We start from the raw sequence: 23,057 nt of genomic DNA, 5'->3' as shown, positions 1-23,057 counted from the left end.
ACAAACAAAAAGGGATGTACATGTTCTTATAACATATAGCGTTATCACTTCAAAACCAGCTCTTGTAACTTAGTTAAGCTAGCGAGGTCCTTCTCAAACATAAATTATGTTATTTTTTTTAATGCACAGTCCCATTAATTTTCAATCAGTTGGAAAAAGGAGGCAGCGTAGTCATGTGGAACAAGGAGGCCGCGAGGCAGAGTGGTTTTGAGCGTTGGTGTTGTAATCCGGAGGCCCTGGGTTTAAGCCTTCTAACATGTCACAAGCGTGCCGAGTTCAAATCCTTGGTCACGCTTTGTTTACATCAAACTGTTCTGCCTCCTGCTAGTTGTGATTTTTCAACTATTTACAACTTCGGGACGGACAAAAGGTGTAATTCATTACTTATGCACGAACCCCACTTGAGTGGGGTTCGTGCACATTTATGAGCATAACGAGTGGCGTATCTGTGAAAACCGGTTTTCGAAGCCGACTTGAAACTGACTCGATCGCTCAAAAGCGAAATAAGTCTAAAACTCCCGCTCTGTAGTTTCGAAAAAGTTCATTGTTTGAAAGAATGAGGCAATAACAATTTTTGACATAATGTTCATTTCAATAATTGTTTACTCTGTTTTTGTGGCATGCCTGTTAATAAGATATCACAAAGAGATAATATAGAGCATGATAAATTTTGCATCAATTGAAAAACTCGGGAAAAATTCGCAGTTTTTCTGTTGATGCAAAATTTATCATGCTATATTTCCACATAAAGACTCACTTGGGCGGTGAAAAAGAGATACGAAGCTAATTACATGACGTATATGATTACATTTACATCAGTCTATACTTACAAAAATACTTAAGAAGATAAACACCATTAAAAAAGTTAATCGAGAAACTGTGAAGGAAACTAGTTTTAAGGCAAAACAACCTTAAACGTAACTTAATTAAAAAAAATTCCTCTAAAAAATAACTTGACAAATAAAAATTAAATCCGTTGTAAACAGAGTAAAATGTTGTTTTATTGTAATAACTTACAGTCGAACAAGTGACGATAAATTCCAAAATGTCTCACTGTATATCTCGTCAATCTTGTTGTTACTGGCATCTCTACAATTAAGGAGTATAAATGTCTTATATGGATTATGAAATTAATTATAAACGTTATCTCACTTCAAGGGAAATAATACTAATAATGCATTTTCTGCTTTAAATAAGAGGAACAAAATCCGAACGACTGTAAATTACTTTAAAAATTGATATATATTCTTTTTGCTTCTTATAGAATAAATGACATAACTTAACCCATATTTTACTAAGAGAAAAAAAAAATGAGGCTGTCTGTAAAAAAAGCAGTTTGCTTACAGTCGTTGAAGGGTCACCATATTTGCCAACAATTTTTTCGGGAGCTTTTCAATTTGATTTGAACTTATATCACTGAAAAACAAACAAACAAAAAATAAATATAAAGATGCTCATTGCTTATTATACCCTCAAAAACAGAAATCTTGATAGCAGAATATATAAATGTAATATAAATGTGGCACGATATGGCGTCTTAATTGTACTATTTAAAGATGGGCAAAAGAAAAAAAAATGCGATAAAAACAACCATGATTAGTTACAGAAGATGTACTACTCACAGTATCTGTAAGTTAAACAGTGTTGCAAAAATACCATCTGGTAGGTCCTCGATTTTATTACCCATAAGAAACCTAAAATAAAATGATATAGAGACGCTTATTCCAACTTATAATTTGCTGTGTTGTGTGTACAAAATAGCAAAAGTCGATAGCAAAAATATAATTAAAAAGAAAAGAGATTTGAAATTAGAAAGGTTGAATACCAGTTTAACAGTTCCCCAGATGAATTAATTGTGTAAGTTAGTTAACCGTGTTTTGAATTTCGTGCATTTTAAGACAATTAATAATGGTAATAGGAATGAGTGGAGTCCAATTCGGTCTGTAATCATACGAGTGATTAACAAAATCGGACGACCGCGAAGCGGAAGTCCGATTTGTTTAATCACGAGTATGATTACATACAGAATTGGACGACACGAAGTCCTGTTACCAATTAATCAAAAGTATGACAAAATTTGAGAAACAAACTATCCTTTAGTCAAATGGTTTAACGTTTTTTTTAAAAACTGCAAAACATAACAGTTTACTCAACAAAATGCACAACAACAGCGCGCGCAAAATGACGCGCACTGCCCAATTACACAGGCATGAGGCGTAAACTGTCCTATTACACTGTCCAATTACAAGCATGACGCGTACACTGTCCTATTAGTGCTCAAATCGGGCTGCTGATAGCCAATCAACTTCGAGAATTTTGTTATAGTTTTGATTAAAACAGTTATCGTAAGGATAATATCCGGGTTTTTCATTGACCTAAACTGAAGCAGAACGGTTGATAGAGTAGAGCGGTCAAACTTACAATTCTCGAAGTTCCAGAAGATCACGGAACACATCTGACTTAAAGGTGCGTAATTCATTCAGCCGAAGATCTCTAAGGAACAAATCAAAAACGCCAAGAGTTCGTCATATAAAACTTTCGAGTGTTGAGACATATTAAACTGATTGTTTAAAGGGGTTAATCAGTTTTATGGTGTAATATGTAAGACCTATAAGGTCGCTAGTGAAGAATAATATTATAGTTTTGGGATATTAATGTAATGTATATGAAATGATTCATATATGAACTGCGGATGTATATGAGAGTGATAAATGATCGTCGCAGTGAATTTCCAATTTAAGCAATTGGAATAAAGAAGCCTGAAAAAAATTCAGGGCTTCAACGGGATTCGAACCCGTGACCTCCGCGATACCGGTGCGATGCTCTACCAACTGAGCTATTGAAGCCACACATTGGAAGCGAGGTCAATTGTGAGTTCATATTTTCCCGTGAGAGGAGTGAAATGATGTAATGTATATGAAATGATTCATATATGAACTGCGGATGTATATGAGAGTGATAAATGATCGTCGCAGTGAATTTCCAATTTAAGCAATTGGAATAAAGAAGCCTGAAACAAATTCAGGGCTTCAACGGGATTCGAACCCGTGACCTCCGCGATACCGGTGCGATGCTCTACCAACTGAGCTATTGAAGCCACACATTGGGAGCGAGGTCAATTGTGAGTTCATATTTTTCCGTGAGAGGAGTGAAATGATGTTATGTATATGAAATGATTCATATATGAACTGCGGATGTATATGAGAGTGATAAATGATCGTCGCAGTGAATTTCCAATTTAAGCAATTGGAAATTGGGATATTGTACAGCGTCCATTTTAGGGTGGATAATGCCCACCCCATCGCTCCTTTTCCCAATAATACATTTTGACAATGCCAGAAAGGATGCCTCTGCTTTGAAAATCTAATGTGAAAGGAAGTTGGTCTTGCACTCACCTTTCCTCTCAATCCCCTACATATATACTTGTGCTTAATGTTAAGCTGTAGATAAATGACTTTAGCAGCAATTAAAGAATCCCGCCCACCCACTTTGCATTGCGCGCCTCAAAAGCATAATCCGCCATTTTGTATGACATCTAGTTTTGGATAATTTCAATATTTTGGTCAACAATCCAAGCGCATCCTCGCGAACACGCTGTGTTCGCTACTTTAACTCCCGTCAAAATCTTTAGTAATTATCTGTGGTTTATTTCGAGTGTCTATTTTATTGGTTTCTTTCAATTTGTCATTTAAATACTCGTTTGTATGTCGGATGGCATTTCGCGTTCCAAAGCGCGGTCGGCGGAAGACGGAACAAACCAAGAAAATTATTCTGCGGCAATCAACGTTCGACCCCTGGATTCAAAGGAAGGAAAGCCTTGGTATCAAAGGGCTTAGTAATAGCCAGTTTGCCGAAATATTACTTCACCAAAGCCTGGAAGACCTTCGTGAACGGTGCAGATCATACGAAGCAGATGAAGATGAAGTCGTTCCAAGTAAGTTCTGAGCGAAATATTCCTTGTTTAAACCAGTCTACTAAAATATTTCACATCAGTCTAGAGAGCAACAGTAATTAATTTTGTTAGTTTTAAGTTTGTTTTCAAGCCATTTGTCCATTTGTTGACGTTCCTGAACTGGATCTTGTTTTCTTGTGTTGAAATCCTCATATTTTCTCTGCATGTACACAGATACGGTGTCTTAGATCTGTGCCCATATAAGGAACGGATATCAGGAGTCCCCGGATAATAACAACAATAGAGGCGCGCAATGCAAAGTGGGTGGGCGGGATTCTTTAATTAACAGTATTTGACTAAAAGATAAATTCAATTTCTCCTGTGGTATACTTACAGGATTTTTAAACTGCTCATATTATGAAGGCTGTTCGCTGGTATTTCACGAATCTTGTGTTTGTTAACAGTCCTAAAAGGGAAACAATTTTTGAGTTGTTTTATTACTTTAGCTTAGAACTTTTTCATTTCTTTTCTTCAGGTAAGCCGTTTCTCACTCAAATCTCAAATTACTCAACCTAGTCTTGAATTCAATCAATGTTTTTGATGTTCTTATATCAACTGGAAGGCTATTCCACAGCGTAGCACCGCTATAAGAGAAATTTTTTCGAAAATAATCGGTGCGAGAAAGAGCCAGCATAATTTCACTATTTAACAATTAGACTACGAGCCCGAGTTTTCATCATAACTGCTTCAGTATATAGATTCCTAAAATGTTCTAAATTCTATTTGACTAACTAGCTTTCCAATTTAATATGGGAAAAAATGACGCTATGCCATTGGTTAATTTTCATTTGGTCGCAGCGACTTGTCGTAGTGTGCACACGCTGCAACAACGCTGCTAACACTTATTTTGTCGCTGCGATCAGTCGCACGAATTCAAACTGGTTTGAATTCGTTCGACTGATGACAGCGTAAAAGTCTGTTGCAGCGACAAAGGTTGTCGCAGAAATGCACCATGTCACACGAGGCAACATGTTACAGCAACTTGTCGCCGCGACATGTTGCAGCGACTTGTCGATTAGTGTGTCCCAACCTTTAATGTTAAATCTACCATTCAAGCTTTTTAAATAACCCGTTACATGACAATGTCTCTTGATTCTTGAGACGGCGGCCATATTGTCTATTTTACTCACTAGAACTAACTCGAGCAGGAGAACACATGACGTAATCAAATAAAGAGTAATTACGCAACGGTAACGCGACAACGACAGCCCCTGCAAATGGACAACACGCATAAACTTTCTTAAAGGTTTAGGATCAGACTCAGTATACTTTAGTAAAGGTTTCGTGTAAGTTACTTACTCACGCAAATTAATCAAAAGCTTAGTTTGATTAAACTTACATTTTTTGTGAAAATTGTTGCCATCGGCGAACATTTAAAAATGTCCTTAGGATTAGTTGCAAACGAGCAATACAAGACATTTTGTACCATTTCGCCAGGGAATGGACCAACTTCGCCCCAACCCAAACAACTTTCGTCACAAACTGAAATTAAAAGAAGAGGAAAGCACGGTTTATTGCAGTGTTCTGTTTAATAAATTAACCCTGTTCATACTTTCTTTTTAACTTCTGGTGAGGTGAAAAGCTGGGGAGGGGTGACGCTCTATTACTTGAACACATTTCATGCTGTAATCTAGAGAGCAATTATAATAATGATTGATGCTTTAGTTTTATTAGAGTTTTATATCATGTCATTAAGTACGTCATTTGTTTAAATTCATTGTCTCAATTAGTATTTGATTAATTTAATGAAAGATATGTTTATTTTTCATCGTTGTGTAGGACAAGAAAGATAATCGTCTATGAAGTGTATTTATCGGAGAAACAGGGGGTGGATGCAAGAACATGACAGAGACAAACGACCGGCTCCTTCATACCAGGAAAGAAGTTAAGATTATTACTCGTGACCCTAACTGGTACACACGTAGTGGCAGAGAGGCTATCCAAATAAAATTTCATCCTAATGACATCAATAGAGATAATTGAATTGAAATTCCTGAGGCTTGGAAACTAATCAACAACAAAGGGAACAACATCTTACAGTCGGAGTTCTAATGATAATCAAAATGCACCATCGCGAGACAAACGAATATGTTCATTTTTCTTATTTGATTAATATTTTCATTGTAGTTGAATGGGCCACTAATAAACCTTAACAGCAACCATCTAGTAAAGAATCATTTTTCCATCCATCCATCCATCCATCCATCCATCCATCCATCCATCCATCCATCCATCCATCCATCCATCCATCCATCCATCCATCCATCCATCCATCCATCCATCCATCCATCCATCCATCCATCCATCCATCCATCCATCCATCCATCCATCCATCCATCCATCCATCCATCCATCCATCCATCCATCCATCCATCCATCCATCCATCCATCCATCCATCCATCCATCCATCCATCCATCCATCCATCCATCCATCCATCCATCCATCCATCCATCCATCCATCCATCCATCCATCCATCCATCCATCCATCCATCCATCCATCCATCCATCCATCCATCCATCCATCCATCCATCCATCCATCCATCCATCCATCCATCCATCCATCCATCCATCCATCCATCCATCCATCCATCCATCCATCCATCCATCCATCCATCCATCCATCCATCCATCCATCCATCCATCCATCCATCCATCCATCCATCCATCCATCCATCCATCCATCCATCCATCCATCCATCCATCCATCCATCCATCCATCCATCCATCCATCCATCCATCCATCCATCCATCCATCCATCTATCTATCTATCTATCTATCTATCTATCTATCTATCTATCTATCTATCTATCTATCTATCTATCTATCTATCTATCTATCTATCTATCTACTGCCACCTTGGACCCACCTTTTTTTAATTAATTCATGTCATAAAGCATTCCCCAGTATTACATTGCGCATTACTACTGCACATAATTTCTCGAGTTATTATGTTTCACGTGTAATATTTTACGCCGCTGAGATGTTTTTTTGCATTTCAGCCAGATTTCTCACCTGTTGTTTCACGTCACTTAGAATGTTGTGGCAACGTGGAATAACAAGCCAAAAATTTGTCACGGTTGACACTTAACAACCAAAATATGGTTAATCGTTTCAGAATTATTGGAGTTTTATATCTTAGTATAATTCGCAAGCTTTACTTTGCCAGTATGGTGACCGTTAATTGTTGTGATATCGGGCAAACTTTAAAGGAGCAAGCAAAATGCAAATAGCTATTGTGTTTTGTGCACGGTCAAGACCAAAACATGCGAAATCAACGAACTATGCCCTTAGCAATCATTCTATAGCTACTGTGCAGTCTCAGTTGGTAGTTTCTCTCCCCCCCCCCCCCCCTCCTTCCTTACAAAACAGTATTTTGAAGTTGAAAATATATGGCAGTAGCGAACTTGCAGCGAGAATGACCTGGTTACAAATTTAGTCCGCTATCTTGAATTTTAGCATATTGCTAACTAGACACTTAATTTTATCGTATGTGATCAACTGTTGCTAGATAAAGTGGAAATATGCAAATACTATCATGAATATCTTTAAAAAAAACTCGAAAATGTGAAATTTTAAAACAAAGTTGTGGCCACATGACGATTTCTAACTAGGAAATTAACAAAGTCGTCTGGTTTGGCGGGGATAGCTTAAATCGTTTTGAACTGACACTTCCTTGAATTTAGATGGGGCTTTAGGAGCTCCCTCGGTCTGCAAAGCGTTAAACTCTAAAGTATGTAATTAAAAAATATATATATTTAAGGAGAGGCTGATGGGAGGAACATGAATCAAGTTTCCATTAACAGGGCAGCCAATTTTCTCTACTTGTGCTCTTGTATTAAAGCAAATATTGTAGGCAGCCGCTATGACTGCCCTAGGTTGGCGAATAGACTAGATTAGACATTAGACAAAGCTAATCCCACAAAGGGCACAAAGGGCGTATTGAAATGAAGGTTAACGTACCTTTTGTCAAAGTGACTTGAACATCCTTGGAGTCCATTCCAGCCTCATTACTTGCAACGCACCTGTACGTACCGGCGCCTTCAGAATCAACTGTCACCCTAGCATACCCTATGCTGTTCGTTAGAACATCGTTGTTTCTCATTATTGCTACATTAACAGGCGGAGTTCCCTCTGCTGAACACCACAAATACTGATATGGCAGAGCTATAACAACAGCAGCTGGTATCTTCAATTTGGGTTTTTCTACAACGGAAGACATACCTTTTGTTCTCACAAAGACACAGCAAGTTTATTTTACGTATACAATTATTGCTCAAAGGTTTTCAATTGGTCGGTTTGTCATCTTTCCACGAAAACACCAACTACATTAACCCCCTTTCCCCACCCCTCTTGGACAATGTCATTTGAAGTCATATAAGGGTCGATTTCAACTTAACAGTAGAGTCCAACGAGTTCCAGAGTTAAACTGTTCTGAAATAGACAGTTCTTTGTCCTGTTGCGGTTTTATTTTTATTTATTTTTATTTTTAATTTGAACCCTTATTTTGCAGCGCCTCACTGAATAACACCTTTGGTGATGTAAGCTCCCTGGATAAATAACATTATTATTATTATTTATACAAAGGCGAAATATTTAGCATTTGGGAGTTTCTCGTTGTACGCTTGGCGATGGTGACTCTTTGAATATATTTAGAAAACAAAGAGTCTTGTGCGCACTCAGTCATGCATTTAAAGGCCATAATTGCGTGGCGATAATACAACTGTTGTGTTACAGGGAAATGTGGTCATACATGACATGAAATGACATGACATATATTTAACATAACACGAATTTTCTTTACTCTCGGTTAACTAAACAAGTAGGGTCATCTTATCACCCGTAGATCTTGAGTATTAGATTTATTAAAACTCTTCTTACTTTTGATATAATAAAGGACCACTATTTATACTGTACCTTTAGTAGTCGTAGCAATATACGAACCCTCAAAGTTACAAAGAGGCGCACCTGGGTCGACAATAAGACGTAGAAAAAGATGGTGACCGCTTGACTGCAAAGAAAACGGGCGTTTTGTACCACGAAAACTTCCAAGTAAGGTGGCATTTTCATCCTGACCGTCCCAGATTTCCAGCCGACTAGCTTCTTTTTCCGTTGGGGGGAATTCCAGTGGAAGTAATTGCTGAACACTTTTAAATTTGTAATAAAGTTGAAATGTGGCAAATGTCAAAACAATGCTGTGGTTAAGTGGCGCTGTTATCAACCAGCTGCAGTTAGTGATGCTCCCGGAGCCACGAAAACTAATGGTACCCTTTGGACCTTCACTTTTGAAGGAACATGGTGCAGATCCCGCACCTATATGTAAATTAAAAAATTAATAATGTGTATAAATACGGGCAAACAGACGGATCATCCGTCCAGACCGACTATCTTCATAGTTCGTCTTGGCAGACGAATTATGAAGATAGTTGGTCTGGACCTATAATCCGTCTGTTTGCCCGTATTTATACACAGACGAATTATCGCACGAACTAAAAAATGCTCGCCTATTTAAAATGCAAGTTCGTCCAGACGGATCATCCGTCTCTAGTATAAATCGGGCCATTCAATCAATGTTGTCACAAATTGCAAAGCAAACAACAGCGGTGCGGTAGTCAGCGGATACATCTAAGGCGCATGAGCAGTTCTTCTCATTCTGAACTTGCCAAAACAATTTCAACAACAACAACAACAGCATGTGTTGCCAGCAGGAGAGTTCTGTTCCTTTTTTATCATAGTAAAGGAAGTTTTCTAAGTTTTGCCTTTAAAAAGGCGAAAAATGTCTCAGGAAATGTTTTTGACGTCAACATGTGATGTTTGTTGTGAGATCAAGACACGACGGTAATATAATGGTAATGAAAACGTGGCGATGAAATTGACTCGTGCAGGATGGAACTTTTGATCCTGCTTTATTGTTTCGAGGTTGTTTGTTGACTTGGTTGTTCTTTGTTTTACGTCATTTGAAATCCCCACGTGGGTTGAAAACCGTACAATCATTTGTATTTGAGCGCTCATAATGTAACGCGACATCACAAAATTCTGCGTTTTTATAACTACACGACGACGACAAATTTTGGGATAAAAAAGTGCATTTACATTTTAATTTTAGTGAGAATATTTCTGACCCCTATACAATCGCTGAATCCATGGCATCGTTGCCGGGTTGCTCTGTTTTCCATTTCGCGGGAAAAGATCGCCTTCTGCCTCGCTGTACAAAAACCGCTGACTAGATCGTGAAATGATCGCGTTGCAAGTTGTGAGAACATCGCTACTCGGTCCCAGAACTCGTTTCTACCCCCTTGGTTTTAATAATATGATAACTTTACACACTACAGTTCAATACATTGGTCTCACCAAAAACGTAAATCAAAAGCTCAAAAAGTGAATGTTATTCTATTTATGCGTACACTTAGGAGCCCTTTTCTTATCATAAATCCAAGGTATTCGTGACCAATTAGGCCGATCGGATGTACAGTTAAACCTTAAAATTTTTGCAAGGGATAATTGAACAGCTAATAAAAGTCTCAACAGCATAAAATAATTCTCTAAACACCTCGAGGTAAAGAGTGGCATCCACACAATCAAAGCATCTTACAACATGTTTTGCTTTACCGTTAGCTTGTAATTTGAAGCCGCGAAAAAAAGGTGACCTCGTTATCCAAACTAATGGTATAGACAAAATAATCTGGTTTGGTTCTAATTTAGAGCCTAAACTTTAATTTGGCTGTGGAAAGGTCTTTTATTGGCAAAATCACGACCACATAACCAACAAGGATAACTTTCGACCATTGTAAACGACACTTTCATGCAAATTGGGATAAACTTAAAAAGAGTGGGGCCGACTTTTTAAGTTTACCCAAACACAATCTGTTTTAATCTTCTCGGATTTTGCCCATCCTTGCCCCTTTTTGGCCTTTTTTTTTCTTTTTTTTTGAGTTCTTCAACTCTTTTTAGCCGTTAATATATTTTAGTTTATTCCGATGAACAGTTTGGTCGGTGTCTAAATTGTTCAAAATTGCATGACATTGCCCCTTTAGGTGCTGTTCAAACTTCTCGCTTGCACCATATGCATATCTAGATTTATACCATGCCATAGAAAATACAGCCAATCAGAATACAGGAAAGCCGTTGTATATTCGACGGTATTCAACCTAACCTTCCCATAGTGCGCTGCGACTGTCTTCTCGACGAAATTTAGTAAGCGTATTTTCTATGGCATGGTATAAAATAGTTACACAACACTTTCTCGTGGTATACTATGGAATATCCCACTTGTCACTTGTATTTTCTTGGCATACACACTCGCCTAAAGGCTCGTGTGTATACCGAGAAAATACAAGTGACTCGTGGGATATTCCATAGTATACCACTCGAAAGCGTTGCATAACTAGTATATACTGCACAGCTAAAAGCGTGAACCAATTGTTTTATTGCATTTCCGGTGAAAATGTACACAGCAAAAACCGCGCCAAAACTAACACAGACATAACAAATTGTCAAAAAGGCAATTTGCTCAAGCTTTTCTGATCAGCGCGTACTATTCGGTTTTGGTACAGACTAACATACATTGAATTTAGTTCCCCTTCTCTGCTAGCCATGTTATAAGTTACAATATTTACACCGACGGATATAAATTAACCAATAACTAAATTAAAAGTATACCTTTTGCATACAACACAAAAACAAGTAGAACAAGCAGCATCCCTTGCTTTAGAACTTGCATGTAATGCATCATTATCGTTCTGTAAGACAGTAAATAGCAAATTTAAATTTTTAGTTTCATGTTTGTAGCCAGGATAAAAAGTGGCATATATTAACATATCATAAAGGCAATTCATTTAATAATATTTGTATTTACCAACAACTAAAACTCCACAAGAGTGAAAAATGGGTAGTGAAATGCATAGCCTTTAATTTTCATCAACCCAACCCGTTTCACTGAAACCGTAATTGGTGACGATTACTTCATATGACAAATAAATATTTCTTTTCTCCTTATGACACACTGAATACACAAAAACGCACAGCATCAGTTAACACTGAAACACAAGGCAATGGGTACCTATTCCACAAAATGCAACTTTACAACTCGTAACCTTCGGACCTTTGTTTGCTAATAAAATTCCCACGGTCTCTCGGCCAAGTTAGGAACAACAAAAAAGGAATTATTCATATCGCAACAAAGTAAAATTTGGCAATGCAATTTAAAATATTTATGGCTGTTAAGCCCTCCTTGAAGAAAATGCCGCTGGAATGTAAATTGCTTGCTAGCACGATAATAACAAATGAAGCTGTTCGCTGGATCTTATGCCGTTTTAAACAGTTTTTTTGTTCAAGTTCAATTTTGGTACAATATGAACTCACCTGTTCGAAAAATAAAACGAGCTAAACCTGCTCAGCTGGACGTCAGTAATTTTTCAAAACCCTGAAGCGGTTGAACAACCTGTCAAAAATTAATATTTAAGACGGCATAATTTACAAAGAACTGCAGGCAGGTACCGTTAACCAAAGCACCCTTAAAAAAACACGTTGGATATACATCGGCTATTTGCACCATGTTCTCATTACCTGACAGAAGATCTTTTAGCTTGCAGGAAGCAATTAACGCCGTGAAAAATAGGTAAAATAAATATAAATTTCAATTTAGTTCGTCAGTTTGCGTGCTTGCGATCATGCTTGCAAAAACAAATATATTTTTTTTTCTTTATTACACATGTAGTGTTTAGATTGTGTCTAAGGAGTCCATATCAGATATACTCAACATTTCGAATCAACATTACTCTTATTTACTGTTTGGTGTCTTTAGAATAACAGTTGTAGGTAGTATAAACCATATACTTTAATAACAGTTGTATAAATGTAAAACATTATCAACGCGAAACTTGTATTTATTTGCTAATCTAAGTCAAAGAGTACTGAGGAAAAACCGTTTTAAAAGTTAACTGACTAAGGCAAATTCACAGAAACGAGTACGGTTTCCTCAATGCACTTATTTCAGAGCGTCCCAAGCGAAAGCGTAATAACTTTGATCCACTTTCAGCTGCTGTTGTTTCAATAATTAAAGTTATTCATTCTTTAACGCAGTAACTAATGACTTCATTGTTGACTTAGAAGGAACCATTTTAAAATAGCTATGCGCAATTTTCTCAAATTAACGTATCTGATGAATTGTACGTGTTTTTAGGCGGTGAAATGCATGTACTTAATAAAATACTGCACAACGGGAAATGTTTTCTAGCATCCAGAGATTAAATTCGAACATGCATATGTTTACCATAGAATAACAACAACACCCTCATGTAAATTTGCTTTAGAATTACTCTTCTGTGAAATTCAATTATCCTTTGCAATAAATAATTTTATTTGTCCCCACTGTGATGCCTCAGATCGACTCGAATTAGAACTATATATACAAAATTGGTAAAATATGGAACATAAGTAGCTGGTTGGCGAAAAACGCGTCTTGAATTAATTATTTCAATGAGAAGCGCTTGTTAATTACTCGGGGATGTTTTGAAAGTTAATTTTATGTTCAAGACGAATTTTAAAACACCTTTTTTCTGGCGGTGGTATTTTAAACACCGTTAACCATGGTTAGTTCTGATTAGTCTTAAGTTATAGACGTCATTCTTAACGGTAATGCTTGCGGTCGACTTCTTGCGGTCACATCATCTGATTAGCCTTTGTAATGATCTGACCCAAAGGTAATTTGAGAAGTCCTAAAATGTAAACGTTGTTGACCGGAGAAAGCTATGCCAGTTTGTCGTTTTTGTTCCATATTTTCGTGAGGAAAACCGTTATCGAAATTTCAGAATTCAATCAGCGTCTGCTATTTGTTGTTCATCCCTTGCACCGTCTATTTTTCACGCTGGCTTTGTTGTTTTGTATATTTATGTTCATCTGAATCCTTGATCGTTCCCCAGCATAAGGCGATATGTCATCGCCAAAAAATTAGACAGATGAAATGTAATTGCGTCCGTAAATTATAATTTGGAGAACATCATAATTCATGTTTGTGAGATTGGCAAATACATTCAGTTAAAAAGTAAATTTTCCATCACTTGCACGAGTGCGTTGTGCAGTAGAAGAATATGCAATACTGTTATTGTGTCTCGGGAAAGTTAGTATTGATAAAAGAGGTATGTCTAAACAAAGTGAAAATTGTCAATGTGTTTTATAATACTAACCTCTTTAAAGTTCATTTCCCTAAGCGCAAATGGATCCCTTACACCATAATTACGAATGAAGCCGTTTGTTTGATCTTTTGACCATTTTAACAGCTTATTTTGTTCAATTTTAATCTTTGTACAATATGTACTCACCTTTTTCAGGCACAATAACAGTCACTCTGTTCCTGTTTGAAAGATAAAACAGGTTAAGACTACTCAGCTAGACGCCAGTGATTGTTGCCACAGTTTAACAGTCTGTGTGAAATTAACAAACAAATAACTGCACCCAGCCACCTTCAACCACTGCCCCTTTTTGAGACGGTCTTTTGGATACACATTGGCTATTCTAGGTAGAGAAATACCTGCTTAAAAACAGTAAATTGAGCAAAGTTTCTTAGCATCCACAGATGATAGCCAAACATGTTTACATATAGAATAACAAAAGCACTTTCATTCAAGCAACATTTGCGTGCAGAGTTAAATCGATTCAGGCAAAGACTTGCGCCAGACTTACTCAACTGTATAATCCAATAATCCCCTGCAGTGAAAGCGTCCCCGCTGTGTTACGCCTCAGAGGTTACACGAATTAGAAAGATACAGAACTAGCATGGAGTATTACTAATTGGTTGGCGAAATACGTGACTTGAATGAATAATTTTACATGACAAGCGCTTGTTAACTATTCCGGGTAGCTGAAGTGACTATTTTAAAAAGACAAATTTATGTTGCCCACTTCAGGTGTTTTCTTTTCGCTTCGATAATTGTTTTGATTTTTAACTTCATGTTACACAAGACGTTAATCATACCGGATTAAAAATTACATTCAATGGTGGTGGTTACATAAAGCCACTAGCTAAGCTTATATGTTTTGGTTAATGATGACGTCAAAATTAACTGTAGTAAACGGTTGTCTTTGCGATCACACCAACCCAGATAGCTACATAAGTTCTGATTAGCTTTTAAATTAGTTTGTGATGACCGAAGAAAGAGTTTTTGGTCCATATCTTTCTACGCGTTTCCGATGTCGAAAGTTAAGGTAAAGAGGTTTTATTTTTTTTACAGGACGCTTGGCTTTGCAGAATGTAAGTGTTGCTGTTTGCTATTTCAACGCTCACGCCGTAATTTTCACACCTGTTTTGAATACTTTGGTTATCTAGCACTATATATAAGTAGTGTCGAAATTCTAAAGTCGTACTCGTACTCGATCTCGTACTCGTAGTCAAATCTGAAGGTCGCTATGCGACTACGGCCATTGTTGCGTTAAAAATCGATATTGTGTAACATGGTATACTTAACGATTTTTTGCGCCATATGATGCAGGAGTTAAGACACAACTGGTTACAAAAACGTGCCACATTGTTAATTTTTGTTGCGTTAAAAAGAAAATCGATTCGTGATGACAATTTTTAAATTAGACAGGTTTATCGTAATTGTGTCCGTGAAGTATCACTGTTTTCGACGCCATCTTGACGAGTAGGCAAGGCAGCTAGAAATTATTGTGTTTGTATGGGAATCAAACGACAAATATCTTCTACAAAAAGTAAATTCTGGAAAACCTATGAATTGCAAAGTTAAGATCCACATCCAGTTTAGCAGTAATTAAAAGGCATTATTCGTATTTAAAGAAAGTGAAATTTGGCAATGTGTTTTATAATAATAATGTCGCTTAAGTCGCCTTTTAAGAACATTTCGCTAAATCGTAGTGTCCTATAGCACCACAATTATAAATGTAACCGTTCGCTTGATCTTTTGAGTATTTCATCAGCTTTTGAATTGTTCAATTTTAGTTTTTGTACAATATGTGCTCACCTCTTTCAGCCACAATGAAACACCTTGACCTGTTTAAAAGAAAAAATGCGTTAAATTAGCTCAGCTAGAGGTCATTCATTATTATTATAACGGCAAACCGTGCAAATAACTGCACCCAGCACTAATAATCACTGCGCTTTTTTGTATACATCGGCTATACTAGAATGAAAAAATGCCCGCTGTAAATTGAGTGATGTTTCTTAGCATCAATAGATGAAAACCAAACATGTTTACATTTTGAATAACAAAAGTGCTCTCATGCAAGCAACATTTCCTTCGGAGTTAAATTGATTCAGGAAAAAAATGTGCCAGACTTACTCAACTATGTAATTCAATAATCCTCTGCGACAAGAGTGTTCCCGCTGTTATGCCTCAGACGTATTCCAATTGCAAAGATACAGAACTGGTAAAACGTGGAATATTAGTTAATGGTTGGCTAAAAACATGACATGACATGAATAATTTAAACTGACAGGCGCGTGTTAATTATTCGGAAAAGATTTAGTAACTATTTTGAAAGGCAAATTTATGTTCCACACTTCTCTTCACTACTGTAAGCTGTACGATGCTTAAATTAAAGTTATGTTGCTCGAGACAATTTTAACGTGGTTGATGTTGAAGTTGATGTGTTTAAAGCGATAAAAATTGCTATCATGTTACATGTCACGCTTAACGATCACTAAAGCCATATTTTGTTGCGGCAACATGCTGCAGGTGTTTAAACTGCTTTAAAAAACTTGCAACATTATTTTACGAATTTGTAAGGTTTTATTAAAAATCGACTCGTGAAACGTAATGTGCCGCACAATGTTACAAAATGATTTTTTAAAGTACATATATTAAAAAGGGCCGATAAAAAATCGCTGTTCAAAATCGTCTCGTTTAACATAACCGTAACTATTTCATTCGTCAATTGAATAGCCCTTATAAATTCTCGAAAATACACTTATCGCATTACGTAAGCAGCTATTTAACAACACTTGGTTGATAATTTACTAGGAGCTATATCTTCGTAGGGGGGCGGGGGTAGGGTTGGGTATTTTGTAGAGGGCCTACGTATATCACTTCATGTTTAAACCAGCGCATTTGACTGTGGCAGCGAGAATCACTAAAACAACCAAGATCGATGGTTGACAAATGGAATCAAAAAATCGTAATGCTTTTTCGAGTCCAAGGTTAAAAAGTAGTTATCGCTAAATTTGCAGCAAATTAAATTCCGTATTTTTATTAAGAGCATTTATCAGTGGCGGATCCAGGGGAGGGGCCCGGGGGACCCACGCTCCCACCATATTTTTTTCGCATTTTATTCGAAGTTCCCGGATTATTTTCGCAAAATTCAACATTCATGGTCAAGCGGGCCCCCGCCTTAGCTGGAGGACTTGATCCGCCATTGTTTTTAGTGGTATTTCTAAAAAAATTCAAAGATAACACAGGCCGAAAAAGGGTGTGTGACACGAGCAAATCGGTTTCAAATCTCATGAGCCACACACCTTTATTTCGTTGCAAAACAGGGCAAAAATCCTACCTAAGAAGATGACACAAATGAGCCTTTTTTCAGTTTTTGTCTGCTTCCTTCCGAGACTGGAATTTTTTTATTTGATCAGCGACACAGTGAAACCATCCACGCTTTGAAGTTTCAATGTTCGCCTTTAGTGTTCATTTTGATAAATTGAGCCAAACATTAATTTTAATAACTCTTTCATTTTTCGCAACTTACCGGTTGCTTGCTTCTTTGTACACCGAAGTCATTATGCATTGGTTCAGACCGATTAATAGCTATACTCAAAATTTATTATTTGGCGAATTCGATAATACCAATACTATTTTGATGCAGTTAAATATTTGTTCATTGTAAGTAAATAAATATAAACATAAACAAAACAGGTAGACAAAAGATAGCATTATCGTTATACAGGAGAGGATAAAAGGTAAGAGAGTGACTCCCCCATGTAGGGATTATTCAAAAGGTGATCCCTTTTTAGTTATTTTTAGAAAAAAAAAACGTTTGTGTTATTCCCCCAAGATTCAAAGCAAAGTTTAGATTTTAATTTAACAAAAATGATCTATTAGTAAAATGTGTTACTATTAGTAACCGTTGGCAAAAAATCAACATGAAACATTATTGAAAAGGTTTTGCGAATTTTTACTTCACGAGTTTTCTATTCACTAGGACAAGTTCTTCGTTGATTAAAAATATATGCTACACGACAAGATTTCTTAACAGCCGTGCTAAAAATTCAGATCTAACAGCTTTGTTGTAAGAATTTTAAATCTTGAGTTAAAAATCGACACGTATGACGTACATAACATTGCTATTTAAAACCGCTGCTATGTTTCGTCGACTCTTTTCAAGCCAATGAGTTTTACTTAAACGCCCTTGCAACCGATAAAATAAATAATCCTTATAACACCGACATTAAATAAAAAAGCTATGTCTTGTGCTTACTATGTGGAAAACCTACCTATTCCGCTCGAAATTGAACTTGTGTATTTTACGCTGGGCAATTAAAATATTACGAACAGAGTGTCAATTTCGTTAAGGTTTCCCCGTGAAGAAACAAAAGGCGCCGCCATCCTGCGGTCAAGACCGATAAGGCATAAAAAGTGATATATTTTAGGGATACAAACGCTTGAACAACGCCTGTATCGGTATTTCAGAGGGGGTATGATTCATTTTTTTGAAGAGCATCCTTCTCCCTTTCATACAGTTGTCCCACCACCAGGGCGTGGATTAGAATTGTGACAATTATCCTTAACTCGCATTTAGGCATAGTCCTTGATTTTTCACGTAATGATTTCAAGCAGGTTTGCCAAATGTTGCCTTTTAAGACTTATTTTATGGTTTATTCTGTAAAGCGATTTGCTAGCCATTAGCATTCTGGCTTGAATAAGTATCCATTTCCATTATTTACTGTCCTTCTGCGAAAACAATTCGATCCAAGTTGGCGGCTCTTGTCACAGCTGACACAAATTATGCCACCTTGTAGAGCAAGCTACGGGCTTTCTACTACTAATTACTTACTTATCCTCATCGGGCCCATGAGGAATGTCGAGGCCGGAAAAAAATATCCCAGGCGACTTAATCAGGTTGCGGGGATCCTTGCGGCTTTGCCCCGCAGCTGTCATACGCGTGGCACCAGAATTCCAGCTAAGAAAGCTTTCATCGGGTAACACGCATGTCGCCCGACGACACCACCTGATGAGTTCGTCAATTTTCTTTTCGGTTTCCGTAATCATATATTTTTACAGGGTGCGGGGATTAGCCGCACGCCCAACCCCCAACCTGGAGGACCAGTGACTACCATTTTGTCTGGCCTATACCCTTTGACCTGCCCGCCAAGGTTAGACCTGCTGGGGGAAGACCCCCGACGGTATATATTTGAAGGTCATTGAGGCATGGAAGCATTCTGGCTTGAATAAGTATCAATTTCTATTATTTACTGTCGGTTCGATCCACGTTGGCGGCTCTTGTCACCGGTGACACAAATTATGCCACCTTGTAGAGTAAGCTACGGGCTTTCTACTCAGTGCAAAATTATTTCGCAAACTGTTAATATATCGAAAACCTAGTGGTCGTGGGATCCATCAAACCTGCCCTTGTACCACGGTTGGGGCATAAATGTACTTCGGCAAGCTTGGCCACTGGAGATCCACGTGCACTTCGTTCTACTTCCAAGGGTTAAGGTGGCCCGCGGGTATTTATGAGGCTGACAGTTCCCTTTTTTAGGCGCGTTTTAAAACGGAAAAACGTGAAGCGATTGCTTAGATTTTTGAGAATCTGAAAGAATAATGCTTAAATTACATAAAATGATAAGTTTTATAGCGATCAAACGCGATTTGTTTAAGATATGAGAGATTTTCAGAAGCCTTCGTTTTTAATAAAATACGATTATTTTTAAAATGCCACGGTGAATTTTTTTTTGTAATTACCCCAAAACGCTGCAAAACAGTCGAAGTTTACTCACAACAACTTACAGGAAAATCCACTCCGTAGATTTCCTGAACGAGCGACATCTTTATTTTGCCTTTAAAAACTGTTGTGTTATGCGTCTGTCTTGACCGTCGCATAAATGTGATACTTATAATAACCCGGTACCAGCCAGTTTTGAGGCTGATGTCACCTTAATCTTGTGTGTAAAAGTTAAAAAGATCGTGTATATACATCAAATGTTAGCAGTCAGTAAAGATGGATGGTTTTCAGCCGAATTTTTTAAAATTTCAAACAAATGACGTTATTTCAAATTGCGAAAAATTTGTCGATTTGTTTCGCATTTTTTTAAAGCTGCAGCTAGAACAGGATTTTGCAAAGGTTTGTGCCGAGTTTCAGCGTATTCCTTTCATACGGTTTGAAGAATTTAGGTCGGATAGTCAGGTACATTTGCTTTCCAAGTTCTAATCGCTTTGTAAACCACTAATTTCGAAAGAAATTATTCTGTTGTTGTTCGAAGAGAGGTGTTACTTCCAAATTCCGCACGATCTTCTACCACCAGGAAATACATGTGTAGGAACGGTAGTTGTCATTTTAGTAGTAACTATTTTAGGCTGTATTATTTCCAAGTTACAGAAAATCATGCGGAATTTGAAAGTAACACCTCTCTTCCAAAACAACAGTATAATTTCATTCAAAATGCGGACTTTTCAAAGCGATTAGAACTTGGAAAGCAAATGTACCTGACTATCCGACCTAGATTCTTCAAACCGTATGAAAGGAATACGCTGAAACTCGGCACAAACCTTTGCAATATCCTGTTCTAGCTGCAGCTTTAAAAAATGCAAAACAAATGGACAAATCTTTCGCAATTTGAAATATCGTCATTTGTTTGATATTTTCAAAAATTCGGCTGAAAACCATCCATCTTTACTGACTGCTAACATTTGATGTATATACACGATCTTTTTAACTTTTACACACAAGATTTAGGTGACATCAGCCTCAAAACTGGCTGGTACCGGGTTATTATAAGTATCACATTTATGCGACGGTCAAGACAGACGCATAACACAACAGTTTTTAAAGGCAGAATAAAGATGTCGCTCGTTCAGGAAATCTACGGAGTGGATTTTCCTGTAAGTTGTTGTGAGTAAACTTCGACTGTTTGGCAGCGTTTTGGGGTAATTACAAAAAAATCCACCGTGGCATTTTAAAAATAATCGTATTTTATTAAAAACGAAGGCTTCTGAAAATCGCTCATAACTTAAACAAATCGCGTTTGATCGCTATAAAACTTATCATTTTATATAATTTAAGGATTTCTCTTTCAGATTCTCAAAAATCTAAGCAATCGCTTTACGTTTTCCTGTTTTAAAACGCGCTTTAAAACGGGAACTGTCAGCCTCATAAATACCCGCGGGCCACCTTAATATATGTCCAATGATAATTATCGATTTTGATGATCCATTTTTAAAGTATTGTTAAGTATAGAGTACATATAGTAAAGCTCTATTTTAGACTCGTTTCAAAAAGCATAGCAGCTGCTGTGTTGGTTATTCTCGTTATAAGGTCATCCCATTAAAACGCCTCCTCTCCCATCGCCCACTTTCTCGTGAAATAAACGATCAAACACAACGAAAACAATTACCACGCTGAAAGGGACTTGTAAACCGATAAAATACCACTTCAAAGGTTTACAACGCTTATATCGTAGGATGAATTTAAAGGATGACGTCTTAATTGGAAACACAAGTTAAATGAGCAGGAATCGATTTTCCTCTTTTTAGGAAATTTGGGTTGGTCGAGCGATGAAAAGAAAAACATTGCATTGGGATGACGTATTTTCATGGATATAGTTTGTTGTAAAAAACACCAATTTTAACAATCTTTATTGTAAGAGTTCTTAGCGCGTTTTACCTTTTTATCGTTGTAACGATTTTAGCAATTTATCTATTTTTAGCAATTAGTTTAGCGCTTTTTACCTTAATATAGTTTTAATGTTTTTATCTACTGAGTATTAATGTTTTATTTACACACGACCCCACAAGCTATGTAGCTTTTTACCCCATCGTGTATAAATAAAGGTTTTGTTTGTTTGTTTGTATTATTTGCTAGGGTGACCCTGTTTACATTGGAGATCATTGGAGACATTTTCACGGCTTCTAACTATTCGCGGACTATGACTGTTGCTGTGTTCGTCTTCATTTTCTGACGCCTTGTCATCATCCTCCTCGAGCTCAAAGTCGACAGCTCCAGTGTCCTTTACAGCATCCGCCACAGAAGGCATACCGATCCTACCACTTTGAAGCTGCTGTCTCATGACGTTTCTTCCCACTACCTCGTAGTTCGCCCTGCAGATCATTCAGTGGCAGTAGCATTGCCAGACAACTGGGCTTACATATGCAAAGAACATTCCACAGAGTCCCGAAACGACACAAGCCAAGCCAACGTACGCTCTGCTTTCTCCCCCCACCAGGATTAGACCTGATGTTAAGATGACTTTTCGGAGCGTTTCGACAAGTTCCCAATACCACGATTTTGCGTTGTAATTCTCACAGAGAAACCGCATGCCTGCTGCTAGTTCACTTTTCGAGTTTTGGCGGGGCGTTGAATCGTCTTCCGTTACCTTGATGCCTTTATGTTTCCTCCAAAGGACTACAAAGGCGGCCAGCGGTAGGCAGATGGTGTATACATGGCATGAAGTTTCTGTGTGAGAATTACAACGCAACGTATAAAACAAATTGATGCTTATATCCCTTTCTGTTATTTGTCAATTTTTTTTTAATTCATCCACAAAAACAATAACACTTATTACACGAAAAGAAACTACGTAAAAAATTACTTACATTAACAACATACAAAAAAAGAAAAATTAAATAAATAAATAAAAGGGCGACTCCTCTGCCTAAAAAGGTTTCCTTTTGCCTATTATTACATCAGTTCATTATTATTATTTTTTAACAAATATTATACGCGATAGCTACTTCATATAGTTCAGTTTGATTAACAGCAGTTACTAATAATTAATATTTAATCCTAAATGTTATTTATAGTTAATAGTTGATAATAATTGATGATAATTGGTGCAGAAAGATATTCTAGATAAGTAATATAAAACAAAAAAAGTATATTTATCTCTCAAATGCACTTTAGCCTTGGTTCGCTTAAAGAAGGTTAATATACGAGGGAGTTTTTTT

The 23,057-nt window shown here is 37.1% G+C and overlaps 2 protein-coding genes across 2 annotated transcripts in view; both read right to left on the bottom strand.

The window, feature by feature from the left end:
• Window positions 1-23,057, bottom strand: part of LOC144652488 (uncharacterized) — an 81,007-nt gene that overhangs the window by 24,464 nt on the left and 33,486 nt on the right. The gene's annotated exons all lie outside the window — the stretch shown is intronic.
• Window positions 603-16,069, bottom strand: LOC144647926 (uncharacterized). Its single transcript, XM_078507599.1, has 14 exons — window positions 15,930-16,069; window positions 14,274-14,305; window positions 12,316-12,394; window positions 11,614-11,693; window positions 8,872-9,267; window positions 7,918-8,160; window positions 5,292-5,434; window positions 5,093-5,163; window positions 4,287-4,358; window positions 2,422-2,493; window positions 1,623-1,694; window positions 1,345-1,416; window positions 1,018-1,089; window positions 603-624 (listed from the first exon to the last, which is right to left on the bottom strand). The coding sequence occupies exons 4-14, from the start codon at window positions 11,684-11,686 to the stop codon at window positions 603-605; spliced, it is 1,308 nt and encodes a 435-aa protein (XP_078363725.1). The 5' UTR covers window positions 11,687-11,693; window positions 12,316-12,394; window positions 14,274-14,305; window positions 15,930-16,069.

Source organism: Oculina patagonica, chromosome 4 (assembly GCF_052425735.1).
Source record: "Oculina patagonica isolate OP01 chromosome 4, crgOcupat, whole genome shotgun sequence".
NCBI classification, from domain to species: Eukaryota; Metazoa; Cnidaria; class Anthozoa; order Scleractinia; family Oculinidae; genus Oculina; species Oculina patagonica.
Note: the sequence above shows the minus strand (reverse complement) of the source record. Positions and strands in the feature narration are given on the sequence as shown.